General features: G+C 26.8%; 2 protein-coding genes across 4 annotated transcripts in view; one reads left to right on the top strand and one right to left on the bottom strand.

Annotated features, from left to right (window-relative positions):
• LOC117174876 (dopamine receptor 1) overlaps positions 1-8,264 on the top strand; it is a 70,379-nt gene extending 62,115 nt beyond the window's left edge. Inside the window, exons 4-5 of one of the 3 annotated variants that reach the window (XR_004467396.1) lie at positions 2,106-2,609; positions 7,474-8,264. Coding sequence is in view for 1 of the 3 variants with exons in the window: in XM_033364283.1 (XP_033220174.1) it covers positions 2,106-2,390 (285 nt within the window). In the remaining 2 variants the exon portion in view is untranslated. Of the gene's footprint in view, positions 1-2,105; positions 2,956-7,473 lie in introns of those variants that run through there. The other 2 variants (XR_004467395.1, XM_033364283.1) reach the window with 2 other exon arrangements.
• Positions 8,265-11,265: 3,001 nt separating this feature from the next.
• Positions 11,266-20,456, bottom strand: part of LOC117174821 (methionine--tRNA ligase, mitochondrial-like) — a 25,987-nt gene continuing 16,796 nt past the window's right edge. Inside the window, exons 5-7 of the mRNA XM_033364201.1 lie at positions 18,552-18,787; positions 15,933-16,167; positions 11,266-12,345 (exon numbers count right to left, since the gene is read on the bottom strand). Of these exons, the coding sequence (XP_033220092.1) occupies positions 11,777-12,345; positions 15,933-16,167; positions 18,552-18,787 (1,040 nt within the window). The 3' untranslated portion in view covers positions 11,266-11,776. The remainder of the gene's footprint in view (positions 12,346-15,932; positions 16,168-18,551; positions 18,788-20,456) is intronic.

Genomic DNA, 20,456 nt, shown 5'->3' with positions numbered 1-20,456 from the left:
ATTGCTAGAGAGATTGATCAGCAACCTGGGTCGAAGCAGTGTTGCGGAACGAACGTGTTATTTACTTAAATAGCACGAGAATTCTGGATCAATCTGAAAAATTTCTATCTCTTCCACACACTACTCCTTTCCCCTGCCGAGTGAGTCACGCCTACCTCGAAAGGGAAATGGCTTAATGGTGTAATAATAATAATAATAATAATAATAAAATGGCAATACATAATTCTATATTTGTACAGACTGTACTATACGGTAGCGAGACAGGGACTTATCAAGAAAAAGATAAGAGTAAAATTAACGCAATTGACATGAGATTCATGCGCATAATATGCGGGAAAGCCCTGATGGACAAAGTAAGTAAAGAGATAATTCTAAAAGAATGTGGTGCAGAAGAGACGCTAATAGACACATGGGAAAGAAATCGGTTAAGATGGTTCGGACATGTAGAGAGAATGCCAAATGAACGACTAACGAAACAAGTGTATCAAGGTAAAGTAAATGGCAGCGTGCCCAGAGGTAGACCGCGGAAAGAATGGTTAGAATGTGTGAATGCGACCCTAGTTAGAAGAGACTTAAGAAGTCACAGAAACACGAGAGCCTGCATGAAAAAATGCATGGACATAAAAGAAGCTAGAGAAGTATGCCAGGACAGGAAAGTATGCCGGCAAATAGTTAATAAAAAGAGTGTCAGTAGATTGAATGACGCTTGAAACAAAAGACCTTGGCCACTAATGGACCCAAGTGGGGTACCTTACATAACGACTTCGTGAGGTTCTTCGCTTGGGGTGATTGCTAGAGAGATTGATCAGCAAACTGGGTCGGAGCAGTGTTGTGGAACGAATGTGTTATTTACTTAAATAGCACGAGAATTCTGGATCAATCTGAAAAATCTCTATCCCTTCCACACACTACTCCTTTCCCCTACCGAGTGAGTCACGCCTACCCCGAAAGGGAAATGGCTTAATGGTGTAATAATAATAATAATAATAATAATAAATTGAAATTTTTTTCGAATCTTATAAAATACCCTAAAATATTTAAAAACACTAATATTTTTTGAAATCCCTTGAAATTGTTTAAAGTTCATGAAAAATTATATGGAATGTTCCAATCCCCTCAAATCTGTAAAATTATTTAGAAGCACTTAAAATGATTCAAATATAGTAAAAATACCCTAAGACATTTTAAATCCTTTAAAATCTCTTGAAAATGCTTTGGACTCTGAAAATACGCTAAAAACTTGCAGGTCTTTTCATATCCATTGTCATTTTTTTAAAGCTTCTGGATATTTCTTGAAATTGGTCAAAATAGCCTCAAATCTCACAATTTTGAAACACCTTGGTACTTTTTCAATCTTTTGAAAGCTCTGAAAGTAACCTAAAATGTTTAAAATCATTTGAAGTCACTTCAAATTATTTAAGTATAATAAAAATTCTAAAAAGTCTTTAAATTTTTTTAAACCATAAAAACTTTGAAATCCCATAAAATTACTGAAATTAATGAAAAATTCCTTGAAATCTTTTAAAATAAAACCTTTCAAATTTTTTGAAACCCCTGAACATTTGATAGATTTCCTAAAATATAAATAAATACGTAATATCCTAAAATATTTTAAATCTCTTCAAATTATATAAATCTGTTAAAGATTTGTTGGAATCTCTTAAAATGCAATAAAAAATTTCAAATATATTCAAACAAAGTTAGAAATAGGTATAGACCTTAATTCAATGATTGTAAAACCACGAGTTTTTTTTTTAGAAAAATCGCTAAAGTGATATTTTCATTTTAAAACGTGACTATAGTGACTTTATCTTTAAAAACTAACTAAGAAGTGATTTGAGACCAAATTTGACTAAAAGTGACTGCGAGAGGCCCGATTATTGTAAACAGTTACTTAAAGCACTCTTTATAGAAATTCCCTAAATTTTGCCCTTTTTTCAAAATCCCTGACTATTCCCTGATTTTCAGGTTTTCCCTGATCTTCCGTCACCCTGCAAACAGCACAATTTTCGAAATATTGCTACTTGTAAACTTGTGAAATAAAAAAATTATTGAGTGCCTTAAAATATTTAATAATAATAATAATAATAATAATAATTTACTAGGTTCTCACCTGGCTCGGCTACAGCAACTCGGCCTTCAACCCGATTATCTACAGCATCTTTAACACCGAGTTCAGAGAAGCATTCAAGCGAATTCTCACGAAAGGTGCCCGGGCGCGAGGAAATCAGCCCTCAACCAGCGAAGTTGGCGAATTTCGCTCTGTAGTTGTTCAAAAACGCAACGGATCCATTGTCGAGTGCAACATTAGTCCTAGGTCAAGTGCTGATAGCTGCCAAGTTGGATCCATAGCTCAAAGGCATCGGGACACCATCGTTAGCGCTATTTAATTAATTAAACTAAATATATCTACTTCATCAAAGCAGCATGTCGTCATCATGATCAAGACAATCACAAGAGACTTTTTCAAAACATATCCTAAGTGTTTATCACACACGATCAACTGTTTCGAGCCTCTCTCTCGCAAATTTCAAAGACGCAAAGAAGCAGAAATATCCTAGAGAGAATCCAGAAATATTCGAGAAAGAAAACGCTCGAGCTAAAACAATGTAAGAAATTAATTTAGAGATCTAGCAGCACAGCAGAAAGAAGCGCATCAGGGTTTACTAAAGATCTATCTAGTACTTCAGATTTGCCCAGTGAAAACTTTTTAAAAATCCAATAATTTCTACGTTTCGCCGTTTAAACATTTTACCTGCAGAAAAGTTCATTCAGCCATACATTTAAGTTTTTTATGTGCATGCTCAAACCAAAAGACATAACTTGAAATCGACTGAATCAGGGCTTAAAACGTGTGGTTACTATATTAAATTGAATTTGAAGTGGTGTACATTTCTGCGCTTTTAATAAAGTAGAAGAATTTTTTACAAAATAGTTTAAATTTCAACCAAAAAATAAATTTTCAACCAAGTAGTACTAAAAAGTCAAAATTTCCACAAAATATATAAATTTTCAACAACAAGATTACTTTTTAACTCATAATCGAATGGTTAAATTTGCAATTAAAATCATTAATTTTGAAGCAAAAAAAGAATAAATTTTCTACAAAATAGTAAAGTTCTCAACCAAAACCGATCAGTTTAAGTTTCAAACAAAAAAAAATTAAATATCGACTAAGAGTTTTTTCAAACCAAACAAATCAATTTTCAACTTCAAAATATCAATTTTCTAACAAAGTTAAAATATTGACATTTTCATTTAAAAAGCTATATTTTAATAACAACAAAAAACAACAAATTTGAAAGAAAATAGTTACATTTGTAACCAAAAATTAATTAATTGTTTATTACCAACAAAAATACATGAATTTTCAACTGAAATGATGAATCTTCAACCAAAAAAATCCTTTTTAATGAAGTAGTTAAAAAGTCTACCAAACAGTTGTATTTTCAACTAAAAAATAAATTTTTAACCTAAAATGGAATAGTTAGATACATTTCCAATCAAAATAGAAGGAGTTTTCAACACAAGTAGTTGAATTTTCTATTTAAAAAGAACACTTTAAACAAAACATGAAATAGTTAAAGTTGTTGCCAAAAAATATCAATTTTTAACTCAGATGATGAATTTTCGACCAAGCATATTAATTTTCTGGGAAAAAGTCAAAATTTCCACAAAATATATGCATTTTAAATAATAAAAATTATTTTTTAACTCAAAATCGAATAGTTAAATTTTCAAATAAAATAATTAATTTGCAAGAAAAGAGAACAAATTTTCTACAATACAGTTAAAATTCTTAACTCAAACCGTTCAGTTTTATTCAAACAGTTTAATTTTTAACCATAAAAATGTCCAATTTTGACCAAAAGTGATGAATGTTAAAATCAATTTTCAACTTAAAAATATCAATTTCCTAAAAAAATTGAAATAGTGAAATTTTCAGTTAACGAGTTATATTTTAACAAAAAACGAATTTGAAAGAAAATAGTTAGATTTTTAACCAAAAATATGAATCGTTAATCAAAAACATTAATTTGTATCAAATTAGTTTAACTTTCAACTGAAATTATGAATCTTCAACCAACAAATCCTTTTTTATTAAAGCAGTTAAAAATTCTACCAAGCCAAAATGAAATAGTTAGACAAATTTTCTAACAAAAATATTAATTTTCAATCAAAAAATAAAAGGAATTTTCTACACAAGTAGCTGAATTTTCGATTAAAGAAGAACATTTTAAAATAAAAAATGAAATAGTTAAAGTTGCTGCCAAAAGAGACCTATTTTCAACTCAAATGATGAATCTTTCAACCAAAAAATGCAATGTTACAAAATAGTACAAATTTAAACCAATTAGTTGAGTTTTCAACTAAAAAAGATAAATTTTTAGCATAAAATGGAATAGTTATATTTTCAACCAAAAAGATTAATTTACAACAACAACAAAAATAATTTTAAACAAAATAGTTACATTTTCAACACAACAAATGAATTTTCAACTAAAATTTTCAATGGTCAACCAAAAAAAAAAAACTTTTTAATGTTACAGTGGAAAATGCAACCAAGTAGTTGAATTTTCAAGTAAAAGAGAAAAATTTTGAACCGAAAATCGAATCATAAATCAAGAAACATTTTTCAGTCAAGAAAGAAAATAAATTTCAACTAAATTACTGAAGGTTCAACCAATTAATACAATTTTTTACCAAAAAAGATTAATTCTTAAACAAAAATATAATAGTAAATTACTCGAAAAAACATAATTAGTTCAACACAAAATATGTTGATTTTCTTGTTGCGCTCTATTACCTAATTCCACATTTAAATGAAAAAATGACTTAAAGGGGGAAAAGGGCAAATAAGGGAAAGACTTTGAAGTCTGAGATTAACAAATTAAATTTTGGGTCATTTATAAAATAAAAAATAATATTTTAAATATAAATTATATATCAGTTTTTGTACTTTTAAAATATTAGGTTAAAAAACTAAACATTTGGCTTATAAAATAAAGTTAGTTTTCCACTGCACTTTTTGATTTCCTACGAAACTCATTTAATTCCAGATTACAAAAAGTATACTTGTCGAACTGCGCAACATTTTAAGACATAAACTTAATTAAGTTTAAATTAAAAATAAGAAACGTAGAAATTATTCGAATTGTTTAAACTTTTAACCAGTCAAGCGCGGATCATTAGATCTAATATTAAACCAACGATATTTTAAGCGTTGTCCAGTTGATAGATAAATTTTGGATTTTCTAAAATCTTAAAAGTAAATCCTGAGACGATTTTTACTCTCTGCCTAAATCTATCCACGGGAATACAGGGTGAGGCAAGCAAAAAAGGCGTATTTTGCTGTTGCTACGAATAACTCTCTTCAATACAAAATATGTGATTATATTCACCCTTGTTAAAAAAAATCCCTTAAATGTTCTTCCTGCATTTTCTAGTGAAGTTACTTTAATCAAATGTTGTAGAGACAAAAAGTATTCTGGTAATGTTCGCTTGCATCCCCCTGTACATAAAACACCGAATTTTCAAAATGCCTGTGCAAATACTGTTCGAGTCTTTTTTTATCACAAAAAAAATTATTCAAAAGGATAAATTTAATATATAATTAAATTTTTACATTGAGTCATCCATAATTGAATAACAAGAAATTAAAATTAGTTACGTTTAAAACTCTTAAATTGAACAAAAATAATTTGATGTGCTTACATTTTTTAAGTTTTTATTTCAAACTCTAAATTTCAGTCGAAATCGCGCAAATTAAAACAGTGTGGTCGTTTTAATAGAGGAACAAAAGTCTCAAATTTTTCCCAGTTTTTAAACATTTTTCAAAGTCATTAAAATTTAAAAATTCGCTAAAATTTGTTTAATTTAAAGTAATTGAAACTGAAATTCAAATTAAAGCACACAAAGTGGAACTCTTTTCAGTTTTAAACTTTGAAAATTGAAACGTCCTAAATGTTGAATCAAATCTTCAATAATTTACACTTATAAATTTAAGCTTTAAATACTTTTCAATTAAACAATTTAAAATTAGATGCCCTTAAACTGCAAAATTAAAATCCACGATATCATTTTCAATTCTCTAAATTAAAGAAATCAATAAATAAATTTATAAATGTTCCAAATTAATCATTCTAAGCAATTTCAAGTTAGAAACATTAAAAAATTGTATGATTTTAAATTTGGTTTAGAATAAATCTCTTTTTAAATAAGGAATAAATATAATAATAGATTTAATGCTTCCACGATGATTTATTATGTTTATTATACTTTATTTATAATTTCTCATTTTGAATTACAGTTCAATATCGAGAAATATTAAAAGTTGATTATGTTTACCGAAAAAAATACCAAGAATATTTAGTATAGAAATTGAAATATTCCGAAAGTGAAAGTTAACGAAGCTAGAAAAATTAAAAAATGTAAAACTGTCCAAATTATAAAATTAACTTCATACTATAAAACATGAGATTTTAAATTCACAAAAATTTTATAAGCTGTTTTCAATTCTAAATCAGATTTTTGTTCAAAATTTGGAATTTCCGTAATTTATTAATATCTGGAATTTTAAATTTGCTGTAATTTATAATTTATAATGTTTCAAATTTCGGTAATTATACAATTTCCGGAATTTAATAATGTTGGTCATTTTAAATATCGGAATTTTTATAGTTTCGTTAACTTTCAATTTTTGAATATTTAAATTTCGTTAATAAATATTATTGGTAGTTTTATTTTTTTAGTCATTTTAAATTTTTTGAAATTTTCATTTTTTGTAAATTCATTTTACTAATTATATTTTTGGTCTTGTTCAGCATCTTTTTCGGTGGAATCTTACCATCCCATCTATGATTTTTAAATTATTTAAAATTTGAAAACGGTTTATAAAGTTTCAATCGAACTTTTACATTTGTTCAGCTTATAAGTTCTTGAATTGGAAACATTCAATTTTTTAAGTTAAATTCTGTAAAATGTTTAATTTTGAACAGATTTAGAATCGTCTGGAACAATCAATCAATTTAAAACATTTTTTAAACATAATTTTCTATTTCGAACGCTTTTAATTCCTAATTCTTTAAGTCTTCAAAACTGCATTTATAAATTCTTTAAGTTTAAAATATGCGTTTAAAAACGAAGACTTAAAATGGAAAATTGTTAAAGTAAAAGATTTTTAAATTACTCATTGTAAATTGAATTATTTCATAATTGAAAAGTTTTAAAATAGAATTTAAAATTTGCAATATACTTAAAATCGAACTTATTTAAACATGCATTATATACCATGTGGTATGAAATTTGTGATATTTTAGGAGCTTGGATAGATTTCTCTTCCAGGAATTCGTAAAATCCCTGTTAAAAAAATAAATTCACTATCATTTCCTGGTTTTAAAGTATAGAGAGCACTCTGTCAAATTTATTTAATAGACACTATAATTACAGTTACTTGGAATGAATTAATTTTAGGACTTGGGTATTTGCAGAGGCGTGAGGTTCGACGCAATACCGAGAATTATCAGAAAATATCACCATTCCTACAGTAATATCTGTTGATTCGACATTTACTAGCGATATCAAAAATCGCAGGCTGTGTTCTGTGAGAATTCATTTCCATCTTGTAAAATGTAAATAATCATTTATTTATTTTTCTATTTAACGGGAAACGGCGGTAAGGCTCGCGAAGAGCGGTGATTAAACATAGTTCCAATTGGCGATGAAAAAGCTGCAAGTTGTTAAAAAAGAAAAAAACAAGAAAAATGAAAATATTACGACTCCCGTTGAATCTAACTCGATCTTGTAAATCACATATCCGAACGAGAGGAATTCGAGAACTCATTACGAGTTTTTTTTCGATAAATTAGCTTTAAATTACGTATACGATTCACTGACGAAAAGTTAAAATTTTTTCAAGGGTCTTTTGCAGTGATGGGTATGTTACTTTTTAAATTATCGTTAGCGTTACACTACGAAAAAGTAACTAGTTATCGTTATCGTTACCATTTCAAAATGTACCTTTTTATCAGTTACCACTGGTTTTTTTTTTTGTTTTTTGTTTTTTACTCATTTGAATCATGACCCAATTTTAGTTATGGGCTATTTTTACTGATGAATTAGCAAGTTTGATTAATTCTTCAGTAAATAGTAACTAGTTCATAGCTAGAATTAAGCCTGTTATTGCAAAAAGTAAAAATGGTAAATGTTTCATATTTAGTGAGTATATATAATTTTAATCACTTGTTACAATAAAAAGATCACTTTACTCGTTTTGTTGAATAAATTAATACAGAGAACCCAATGAGTTCTGAATTTATTTTTTATTTAAATTCCTTTGAATGTGCCTTGAACTCTTTGAAATTCCCTTGAATTTCACTGAATTCAGTGGATCTTTTTTGGATTTTCAATTTTTTAAATTGACCCCGAAGACTTGAATTTACCTTGAATTGTTACGGATTTTATTAGGTTCTCATTTACTAATTCTATTCACTCTCATTTATCTGAATTCAATGGATTTTTTTTTTAAGTTTACCAGTTTCATTCTATTCATTGGAATTATGTTTAATTTAGCTTGATTTCTTATTAATTTATTCTGAATTGTTTAATTTCCTTGAATTTTTATAATTCACTTTATTCTACTCAACTCAATAGGATTTTTTTTCTTTTAAACTCATCTTGAACTCGCAGGCATTTCATACAATTCGTTTGAGCTCCTTTGAGCCCATCTCAATCCATTCCATATTTAATTAATTAAATAAAGTTAAAGAATATTTTTGAACTATTTTCAATTTACTTGAGTTTTTATTTTATTTTTTGTTTATTTTCAATAGTCACTTTTTGAGTTTTAAAATTTTGTTCAAATATATTCTTTCAAATTCTTATGAATTTCATTAAAGTCTTTTGAATCTATTCAGTTAATTTTTTAGATATTTTTGAATTGGTTTCAGTTCACTTGATTTTTTGTTTCAATGCGGCTAGGGTTTTAAAGAATTTTATTGAATTCTTCTTATTTCCCTTATATTTATCTAACTTCACTCCAATTTCATTAATTTTTTTAAGAAACTTCTATTCTTTTGAATTTTGGCTTGATTCCGGTTTATTCTTGTGTTACTTAATTCGATAGAAATTTTTTTATTTTTAAAATTTAAACTTTAACTTATCTCAATACATTCCAAAATTGAATTAGTTAATTGAATTTTTTAATATTTTGATTTGTTTTCTATTCGCTTGAATTTTTTTAAATGACCTAGAATTTTTAAGAATTTTATCGACTTTTTCTCATATCCCTTAAATGTCTCTAAATTCACTCAAATTTGGTTCAATACGTTGTTTAAAATTTTTTTTATTGAATTAACCTAAATTATCTCGAATTTTCATCTTAATCCTGTTCACTCCAAGTTTACTCAATTCGATAGACATTTTTATTTTATTTTTTTTTTCAATGATATTCTTTCAAATTCTTTTAAATTCCATCAAAACATTTTAAATTCACTTGCATTCTTCTAAATTTACTCCAGTATGATTGAAGTCACTGCAATATTTTTGACATTTTTTTTTCATCTCATTTGGAATTAAACTCACCTAGAATTCCTAGGCAATTTATCAGTATTTTGAATCCCCTTGAATTCTTCTAAATTCACTTCAATTGTACTGAAATCAGTAGAATATTTTAGTTCATTTTCATTTCATTTCATTTTTTTAAATATACTTTCATATTTTTTTCCTTATTTCATGAATTTCTTCTGAATTCCTTTAAATTTATCTAAATTCACTCGAATTTTATTTAATTATTCGTTTTTTATGTATCCTGAATTTGTTAAAATTCACCCGGAATTCTTCTAAATTTCATCGAATTTTTTTGAATTCTTAAAAAAAGTTTGTATTGAAAAGAACATCAGTCACATTACCAATACTCATTAGTCACTTTTAGTCAGTTTTAGTCACTTTTGGATTAGAAAGTAGTTACTTTGGCTCACTTTTCCGGTATGAAAAAGTCACAATTGAATAGTGAAAATAAAAAAATAGTTGCAAAAGCAATCAAATTTATTGATGGTCATAGAAAATACTTGTGAACTACATTTCGAAAGTAATTTTTTTAAGTGACGATCTTTATAGTTACCGTTACTGAAAAAATGGAACTAGTTACCAATTCGTTACGTATTTACAAATGTAGCTTCTTTACCTCTACAGGGTGGTCGTTTTAATAAAAGAAAAAATATCCTGTCATTTCTCGGTTTTTTCCCGTTTGGCAAGCATTCTTCACGGCAAGCTTTTTTAAAAAATTTTTGTATTCATTTTCAATGCTCTAAATTGAAGAATCAATCAATGCATTTTTTCAATTTCCTAATTGAACGATTACATTTTTTTATGAACAAAACACTTCCTAAATTGAAAGTTTAATTATTTTAATTTTAAATAGTTTAAAAATCCTTAAAATACTTCAAAATTTTATTACGAAGTCGTGAAAAATCGAGATGTTTCACATTTTCTCAAGTTTTACCTTATTTTTGAAATTTTTTCAGAACTTTTAATTATCTTTTAAAATGATTTTAATTTTTCCTACAAACTTGTTTAAATCTTCCACATTCATTTCTTATATGTTTGCAAATCTTCTTATCTGTTCTCTTAAAACTAATATGTCAAAATAAAAAATTATTTTCAAATTTCCTATAAAAATCTGAAGGAAATGTTTTTTATTCTTCTCAAGACATTCAAAATTCTTTAAAAGCTTCTAAATTATTTGTTCAAAATTTTCAGAAATCTATATTTTGTTTTAAATTAGGCCATGGAAATGTCTGCATGAATAGCCGGATTTTTATGGTAAACGTAGACACTACGCTTAAATTATTTGAAATCATTTCAAATTTTTAATTAATTTTTATTTTTTGCAAAACTTTTCAAAATCTCTTCAACTTACTCGAATTTTTTATAAAAGTAATAGGTGTTCAATGGTTATTTAGACTTCAAAATTCAACAATTTGAATTGCAAATAATTTTTTTTAAATAAGACAATTAAATTGGTAATGTTCAAAGATAATCTTTTGCTTAGTTTTGAATATTTGATTTGTAATTGTTGATTTTAAATGAGCTGTCAGATATTTTTTAATATTACGTAATGGTTCTTCTTTTTAATTAAAAAATTTCAAATTGATTCCGAATCATCTTGTAAAATCAAATATTCATCACTTTTTAATCCCTAATGTACAGTTCAATTTGAAAAATGATTAATTAATTGATATTAACCGTTGATCAACTAATAATATTTTTCATCTAAAATCTTCGATTTCAAACTATTCTAATATTTTAATGTTCAAGTCTTTGAAACTATATTTCAAAATTCTTTAAATTAAAATGCACGCTTGAAACTTAAAATCTGAAATAGAAAATGTTTAAACTGGAAGATTTTCGAATGAATCATTCTAAACTGAATGATATAACTTTTAAAAAATGCCTAATTGAACTAATTATTTTTAAAAACGGTTGAATTCAAAGTTGGACAGATTTTGTTTTTTATAAAAATTTGTCAGATTCCCGGTCAAAAAATAAATTCACTGTAATTTCTAAACAAGCAACTGGTTACAGTTACTGGTTAAAAGAAACTAGTTGCTTCCCATCACTGGTCTTTCGACCCTGAGAAATCAATTTTGCATCCTTTCGTCGGCACGTTTCGTGCAAGATATTTATGTACACTAAAAATTATATCCGTATGATCGTTCTCTGTAAATATATTAGCATTAAGACTTCCACAAAGAGTATTAAACTATGAACACTTCCGTTACTTCTTTGCATCTCGTATTTTCTCAAAAAAAATACAATCCTTGGTATAATTTCTATTTTCCGAAGGTGAAGTTTCCAGATAGGCAGGACTTGTGTCTTCCCAGGTTCGGTTTTCTTGGGGTACCTGAAGAAAATCGAGAAGATCGCTCGTGAGCTTGGGAATCACTGGATGAAGAATTAAAGCTGATACTCGGACGGTTTCCAGCGTTAGGGAAATTACAGCTTTTAATTCTTTTTCGGCTTCCAAATCGGATGTGAGTTTTCTTAAAGCCCAGGGTTTATGATAATCAAACATTTGATTTGCACTGTGCAAAGTAGTCATAACTGCGTCTACGACATGATGAACATTGAAACTTTTGTAATTCTTTTCAGCAGTCGCCTTCAAAAATTCGAGATTCTCTTTCACTTTAAGCGCTTGTTCCGATTTCAGAACGTCGGCAAATAATTTTGGATTTGGAATCTCTTTTTCGGAATTGATGAGATTACTCGTACATCTGCGAACTAAATTGCCCAGATTATCTGCCAAGTCTGCGTTTAATATCAATTGCACGGTGTTTTCGCTGAAATCTGAAAAGAAGTATTTGGATACAGAATATTTCCAAAAAGGAAGCGTTCGAGCTAAAATTTAATTCTGAGATTTAAGATGAAAGAAATAAGTATTATCAGTTTGTTTTTAAAGTTACATAAATATAATTTTACGAAGATTCGTGAAATATTTAAAAAGATTTTTAAACATTTTAGATGTGCCAAACAGGATTTTAGAAAATATTAGAAAAAATTCAAAGAAGTTAAAATCGTATTCAGAACTTTTAGAAGTTTGGAAGGAATTGAAAAATATTTGAAAAGTTCTCAAATCATTCCGAGTTTTAAAATATTTTTATTCTCTTCAAAAACTTTTTTATTTCTAAAGATCTTTAAAACTGATTCGAATTTTTCTAAAAATTGTAAGAAATCATTCAAAATTTAAAAAAGTGCCTCAAAATCTTGCAACTTTCTAGAAAAATTTTAGAATGTTTAAAAATGTCATTAATTTTTTTTTAACTTAATTTTTCATAACAAATAATGCTTTCAAATTTTCCCAAGAATTTTCAGAAATTTGTCGATTCTCTGGAAACTTTTCAAAATTCTTTAAAAACTTCTCAAGTTTTTGTTTGATATCTTTGAAAAAACTGTTTTTTTTTATCTTTTCAAGATTAAAATATTATTTCATAATCTTCTCAAGTCTTTTAAATATATCTTGAATTTACATGATTTTTTTTAAATCTTGCCAAAATTGTCTTTGACAATTTTGGAAATATTTTGAAATTTTTTAAAACATTTCTAAATATTCTCTTAAAATTAAATTTGTAAATAAGGAATCATTTTGAATTTTCGTACAAATTTTAAGACATTTTTTTTTATTCTTTTGGAAAAATTACATTTTATTTTAAATTGTTTGAAATAATTTTAGGTTCTAAAATCATTTTGAATCTTTCCAAAATTTCTAAATTAATAAGTGTTTAATAGTTATTTAAACATCTAAATTCAACAATTTCACTTAAAAATTAAATTTGTTTAAAATAGAAAAATTAAAATTGTAACGTTCAAAGTTTAAATTTAGCTCTTTAAAATTTTAAAGATTCAAGGCTTTCTATTTAAAAAAAAAATTTTAATTGTTTAGTTTTGACTATTTGATTTATAATTGCTTGATTTAAATGAACAGTCTAATTTTGCGAAAAAGTAAATCATTTTTTTTCTTAACTAAAAATTTTCCATCTGAATGGGTTAAAATTGCAATATTTTAGACTGAAACAATGTATTAATAGAATTAAAAACTTAATAACAGCGTGTCATTGCGACGACTGAAAAAATAAAACTCCCGAAACTTTAAAACTCCCAAATTGTAAAATTCCCGAACAATAAAATTACAGATAGAAAATTGCCAAATTTTAAAATAACCGAACTAGCAAATTCCCGAATTCAAACAATTAAAAAATTGTTTTTAATCAATATTATTTATTCATTATATACAATAATCAAATATATTTACCAAATACCATTTTTTCAATGTTTAAGGTTTTCAAAATAATTTTTTTAAATTTAAAATAACAATAATTGTAAACAAATTATATTACAAATTTTCGTAAACACGTACGCCTCAAACTAAAAAAGAAATTTCTTCCAAAATTTTCTTCAAGCTAAATAACATTTTCCAAACCAACTGCAGGATTCAAGTTTGAAGTTATTTATATCGAAGCTTTTTTAGATTAACATTTCAATTTTCAAGAATATTCTCTGTAATTGAAAAAAAGTATTTTGCACATTTTCAAACCAAATTTTTCATTCAGAACTATATATTTTTTCAATCCTGTTATTTTATATTTAATAAATACATTATATTTAGCAAAAACAATTTTTTAATTGTTTAAATTAGGGCATTTTAAAGTACAAGTATTTTAGAATTCGGCAAATTTCTGCCAGAAATTTTATAACTCGAGAATTTTCCAATTCGGGATTTTTACATTTCGACAATTTTGTCATTTCGGGAATTATATTTTTTGGATTTTTCAGTTGTCCTGTTTATTTATGAATCGATTAATTTTAAGTAATTTTAAAATGGAAAAAAGTTCATAAAGTTTCAATCGGACGATTATATTTGTTTAACTACTAAGGCTTACGAAAATAGAGTGAAGACTTTTCTAAACGAAAAATAAAAAAATAGTCAAGAATGTACTTTTTTAAGTTATTTTTAAACTTGCATTTTTTAAATAAGAAATTTCAAATATTCTTCAATACAAGCATAAATTGAATCTTTCACAATTAAAAATTTTTAATAATTAAAAATCGAAACATTAAAAAATTTATCAATTATTGCATACTTTCGATTTGTAAGGCAATTTAATAATTAAAATAAAAGGCAAAGCAAAATTTAATTAATATTTAAACCCTCCCAAATGTTATTTATATAAAACTATATCAAGGGAAGTACCTAGGTGCACCTGACCGATTTCGTTCATTTTGTAAAATGTTGTAGTGCAAAAAAAATAGCAGACCCGTTTTTTAACGTGCTAATTCGTCGATTTAAAAGGTGAAAGCCACCCTTAAAGTTGACCCCGAAAAACATTTAAAGGGTCCAGCGGTAAAAACTGTTAACTGAAATTTCATAAATATACACGTTGAAGGAAAATCGTTGTTATTTTTGCAATTTTCAATATTTTTTTAAACTGTAAAATTTTTTGATTCAATTACTAGATAAAAATACTACTCGGTAGTTTTCATAACATTTGAATCAAAATCGAAAGTTATATGACAAGTGAAAACTATTCATGTTATCTAAAGGGGATACGCAGCGGACTAAACCTGTTATCTGCAGTGTTCTACCGCTGATATTTTATTCTTTTTCCAGGCTCACATTTTTCTGTGTTGTTTTTCAAAGCTACGGGCAAGTTTTACATGTCAAAATGTTTAGAATCGCATGCCGAACATAGATTTGCTTGCAAAAATTTGAATTAGTTTATTGTAAATATTTATTGAATGTAAATTCTGAAATTTTAATTCTCGCCAATTCAACTCTGCCTCTCTAGAGTTAAAATTATTTAAATTCACACATTTGCATAGATTTCTTTGTTGCATTGTTATAAAAAGATTTCATAATGAAAAATGGGTTAAATAAATGCTTTCGTTAAATTTTGCTAAGTCGATTGAAAAGAATAGGATTTGCACTTTTTCTGTTCCCGTTGGGGGATTTTTAGACAGAGGAAAAATCGCGTATTCATAGGAATACAAATTCTTAATTTTTCTGAATTCAACGCTAGTTACCGGGAAGACACCACAAGCAGTTAACAGGTTGAGACCGCTGACCTATGTCCTAGATACCCAAACGCGATTATCGAAAATCCATTTAAAAAAGAAAAACTAAAAGAAATTTTACTGTTTCGTTTTCCGGACATTAACTACTTGTAAAAAATGTTCCAGTTTTAATAAGGATGGATGTGGTTTTTGGAAAATTAATCACAACATACGTTCTAAATTTAAATGAAATATTACAATGGGTGAGATACACCTTGGGTACTTTCCTTGTAAGTTATGACGTTTGCTCTTCCTATTTGTTCCCAGAACCCAGTTTAATAAAATCTGTCTTCTTCGTATTTTCTTTTTCTCCTGCTTTTACTTACTTGAGTCTTTATGTGGAACTGACTCCCGCAGAAGAAAATAACGGACTCCCTCAGGAGAATACTGCGTAGCAGCATCAAAAGGCGAAACGACGTTCGTATTCGACTTGGACATTTTTTCGCCCTCTACGGTCCAGTGGGAGTGACACACTAAAGTTTTAGGAGGTTCGAGGCCAGCTGCTATTAAGAAAGCTGGCCAGTACACTCCATGGAATTTTAAAATGTCTTTTCCAATCACCTAAGGAGTTATAAGAGTCCAACTTTACGATTTTTTCCTTTGCAGAAGCAGAGTTGCTGCAATGTCCTAATTTTTAAATTCTCAGATTTTTCCCTGACCGCTATACATTTTTCTTTCGTAAAAAGCACCTTAAACCGAAGAGATAATATTTTTAATGCAAAAAAATGTTTCTTTATCGCAAAAAAATGTTAACTAAGAAAAATAGCAAATCCACATATATGCAACTTAAAGATACTGCATTTTCACGAAATACATTAAATTTTAAACAAAGAAGATAAATCTTAAGTTAAAAAAATTAATTTTGTACCAAAAAAGACAAGTTTTCAACACAATACATGAATTTTTAACGAAAAAGGGTAAAATTTAACTTAAAGCAAAATATTTCATTTTTCAGTTTAAAAAATTAATTTTTAACCATAAAGATAATTTTTTAGTCAATAAGATAAATTTTTAAATGAGAACATTAATTTTCAAACCAAAGATGATGAATTTTTAACAAAATGCATGAATTCTCAACAAAATATTTGAATTTTTAATAGGAAAACAATGGATTTTCAACAAAAAAATGAAATAATATCATTTAGTTTAAAAAAATTAATTTTCAGTACAAAACAAAAATTTTCAACGAAATAGTTAAATTTTCTACCACATAAATGAATTTTCAACAAAAGATACATTTTTAACAAAGAAGAGTAATTGTCTACTAAACAAGTGATTTTTTAACCAAGAAAATTAAATTTCTACCACAAAACGAAATTTCAACTACGAAGCATGAATTGTAAAAAAAAATTTTCAAAGTTAAATTTTCAGTTAAAATTATACATATAATAAATTTTCAAAAAAAAGCTTAATTTTCTACCAAAAAAGATTAATTTTTAACAAAACACATTAATTCACTTAAGAAATAATCATGTTACTGCAAAGAAATTTTTGTTGATAAACTGACCTTATTGAAATTTAATGACAACACACAAACAGATGGAAGCATTTTCAACATTGCATTTTCAACCAAATACATGAAGTTTCAAATAAATAAGATAAATCATAAGTTAAAAAAATTATGTTAAAAAAAGAATGCAATGGTTAAATTTTTAGTTTAAAAAATTAATTTTCAGCCACGTAAATGAATTTTTAATGAAAAATATAAATTTACTAAATAAGAAGCTTCATTTTTTACCCAAAAAGATGATTTCATTTTTCAATGAATTTATAATTATAATTTGTACATAATTTACATGAATTCCCCACAAAATAGCTACATTTTAACATAAAAAAATTTATTCTCAAACAAAAATTAAATAACAACATTCTTAGTTAAATTTTCCACCAAAGAAAATAATTTTCAACCAAAGCGATACATTTTCAACCAAAAAGATTAATTTTCTACCAAATAAATGAATTTTGTTTACAAAATAAATGAATTTTTAACAAACAAAAAATCGAATTTTCAGTTGAAAATTTGTTTTTTCAAAAAAGAAAAAAATGACAACACTAACGTTAAATTTTCAAACAATTAAATCGATTTTCAACCAAAAGAATACATTTTTTACACGAAAGGATTAATTTTTAAGAAAATTCACGAATTTGGAACCAAAAAATATCAATTTTTCACAAAGAAGATTAATATTCCACTAAAAAAAGAAATTGTTACATATTCAGTTAAATTAATCAATTTTCTATTGCAGAAAAAGATATTTCCAAAAAAAGTTATGTTTTCAACCAAAAATATGGCTTTTAACTCAAATATGGAATCATTAATAAAAAAATTAATTTTGATCAAAGTAGTTTCACTTTAAAGTAACTCGTTAAATTTTTAAATCAAAGATATGAATTGTTATCAAAAAATTTTATTTTCAACCAAACACTTGAATTTTCTATCAAAATAGTTGAAGTGACAATAAGAAATGAACTTTTTAACAAAAAGTTGAATTCTCAAAAGAAAACCATGATTTTTTAACCACATTGTTGAATTTTAAACCAAATATGTAACCAAATTTTTGACCAAAAGATTAATTCGCAACAAAAAGAAATGAAAATCCACATTTAATTAATTGATAAAATTGGTATGTATTTTCGTTCCCTATGCTTATAGAATCTTATTAAGATATTGTGGGGAGGGGCAAAAAATCATATGGTATCTTAAACGAGGAGAGGAGAGATTGAAATTTTCAGAAAAACGCCTTACGTAATTTGTAAATGATCTCTGAACTTTAAGTTCGGTTTATCGAAAAATCCCTGACATTTTCAGGTTTCCCGCACATCCCCTGACTTCCTCTGGCCAGTTTTAAATTTCCTGACTTTCCACAATTTACTGACCTGCAGCAACTCTCAAAAGCGTTCTCAAACAAAGTAAACATAAAAATTTTAAATATCAAGAGACCTACTTGCACTGAAGGAGGCCAGAACTGCCTGAAATTTTCATTCGGATATCCTAAGACTGTCAGGTAATTAATTAAGGCATCCAGCCACACATAAATGCTTTGAGAATCATCACCGGGAGTCGTTATACCCCAAGAAACTCTGCTCAATGGCCGTGAAATGCTCAGATCCTTAAAAATTTCACCGTCTTCAACCCATTGCGACAACATTTTGTGGAATTTTTCAGGCCTGACTACATTTTCTGAAAAAATAATAAGATCAGTTATTGTAAGAACAGCCCCTATAGGATAAAATATTAGGGACGAAAGGGTACTTTTTGTTATACTCATAGGGTACCTTTTTATCACGCTGAAAGGGCAACATGTACAGGGTCAATTCCAAAGATTTCACAACAATTCAAGTTGCATTTAAAAGATTTCAAATGAATTACAAAAATGATAAAAAATATAAAATTGCTTATTGATTTTCGTAAAACTGGAATCAATTTAGAGGAATTTAACATAAAAGAGAAGACTCGATGTCATTTGTAAAAATTCAATGTGAATTAAATAGAATCAAATGAAGTTAAAACAATTTGAAAATATGAAAAATCTTAATTAAATTCAGTTATTTTAAAATAAGCTTAGAAAAATTTAAAGAATTTCAAAGATTTGGATGAAATTTCTAAGAATTCAAGGTGATCCTAATAGATTTCAGGATAAATGAAATAAAAATTTTTTAAATTGACTGAATTAAGTAGAATTGAGTGAATTTAAAAAAGTTCAAGCAAACTAAAAAAATTCAAGAGAATTCCGAAGAATTAAAAACAAATACGGATGAATTCCAAAATAATTCCAAATCTCTTCAAATCTTTGAAACCCTATTAATGTATTAACGATTTCAAAACAATTCAAGTTATAGTCAAAAGAATTCAAATTAATTAGAATCAATTTTAAAATTCACGAAATGTTTGATTGATTAAAATAAATTGTAAGTGAATTTAGAGAAAATTATTAGAAATGAAAATAATTAGATGATATTCATAAAAAATCAAGCAGAATTTAAAAAACTATCAAGTGAATTGAAAAAAATGTTAAATATGGAAAATGTAATTGAATCGCGTCGAATTGAGTGAATTCAGAAAAATTTTAAAAGATTTAGGATAAATTAAGAAGCATTCAGTGCCGATTCTAAATGAATTGCAAAAAATATTTGAAAATCTCTTCAAATCTTCAAACCCCTACGAAATCCCTGATTGCTTATGAAAAATTCTATGAAATCCAGTAAAATAATAAAATACCTTAAAATGATTAAAATATTTCTATCTTTGAAAGCCTTCAAACTACTACAATGAACAACAAATTTCTGGGAATAGTTTTATGTTTCGAATCTTTTTATATCTGTTGAAAGCCCTTACAACTTTTCAAAGCCCATGAAAATGCCTGAAAATCTTTTACAGGGTCTCAAGTATTTTAAATCGTTTTTTTCTTTTTAATTAATTCTTAATTATTGAAATCGATAAAACATTTCTTTGTAATCTTTTAAAATAACCTAACTTATTTAAAAACCTTTAAACTCCTTTCCATTTTTTTTGGCTCTTAAAATGCCAAAGAATTTGAAAAAAATCCATTAAATTAAGTAGAATATAGTTACGAGGGTAGTTCAATAAGTCCTTAGAATGACCAACAGATGGCGCGCGAATCGCTCCAAATCATCTGTTTTCAGTCAGCACCACTCCCGACTAGATATATGGTGCAGTCACAGTCCACATCTTCTGAGTTTACGTGTTTTTATAACCAATTGAAAAAAAAAATTGTTCGTTAATTGTTAAAAAACGAGTTCAGAGCGGTAATCAAACATTTTCATTTAAAGGGTTTAACTCCATATGAGATAAAAAATGAATTGGCCTCAGTTCATGGCACATCTGCCCC

This window comes from Belonocnema kinseyi, chromosome 6, assembly GCF_010883055.1.
Source record: "Belonocnema kinseyi isolate 2016_QV_RU_SX_M_011 chromosome 6, B_treatae_v1, whole genome shotgun sequence".
Classification (NCBI taxonomy): Eukaryota; Metazoa; Arthropoda; class Insecta; order Hymenoptera; family Cynipidae; genus Belonocnema; species Belonocnema kinseyi.
The sequence above is the reverse complement of the archived record's forward strand: the minus strand, read 5'-3'. Positions and strand labels throughout refer to the sequence as shown.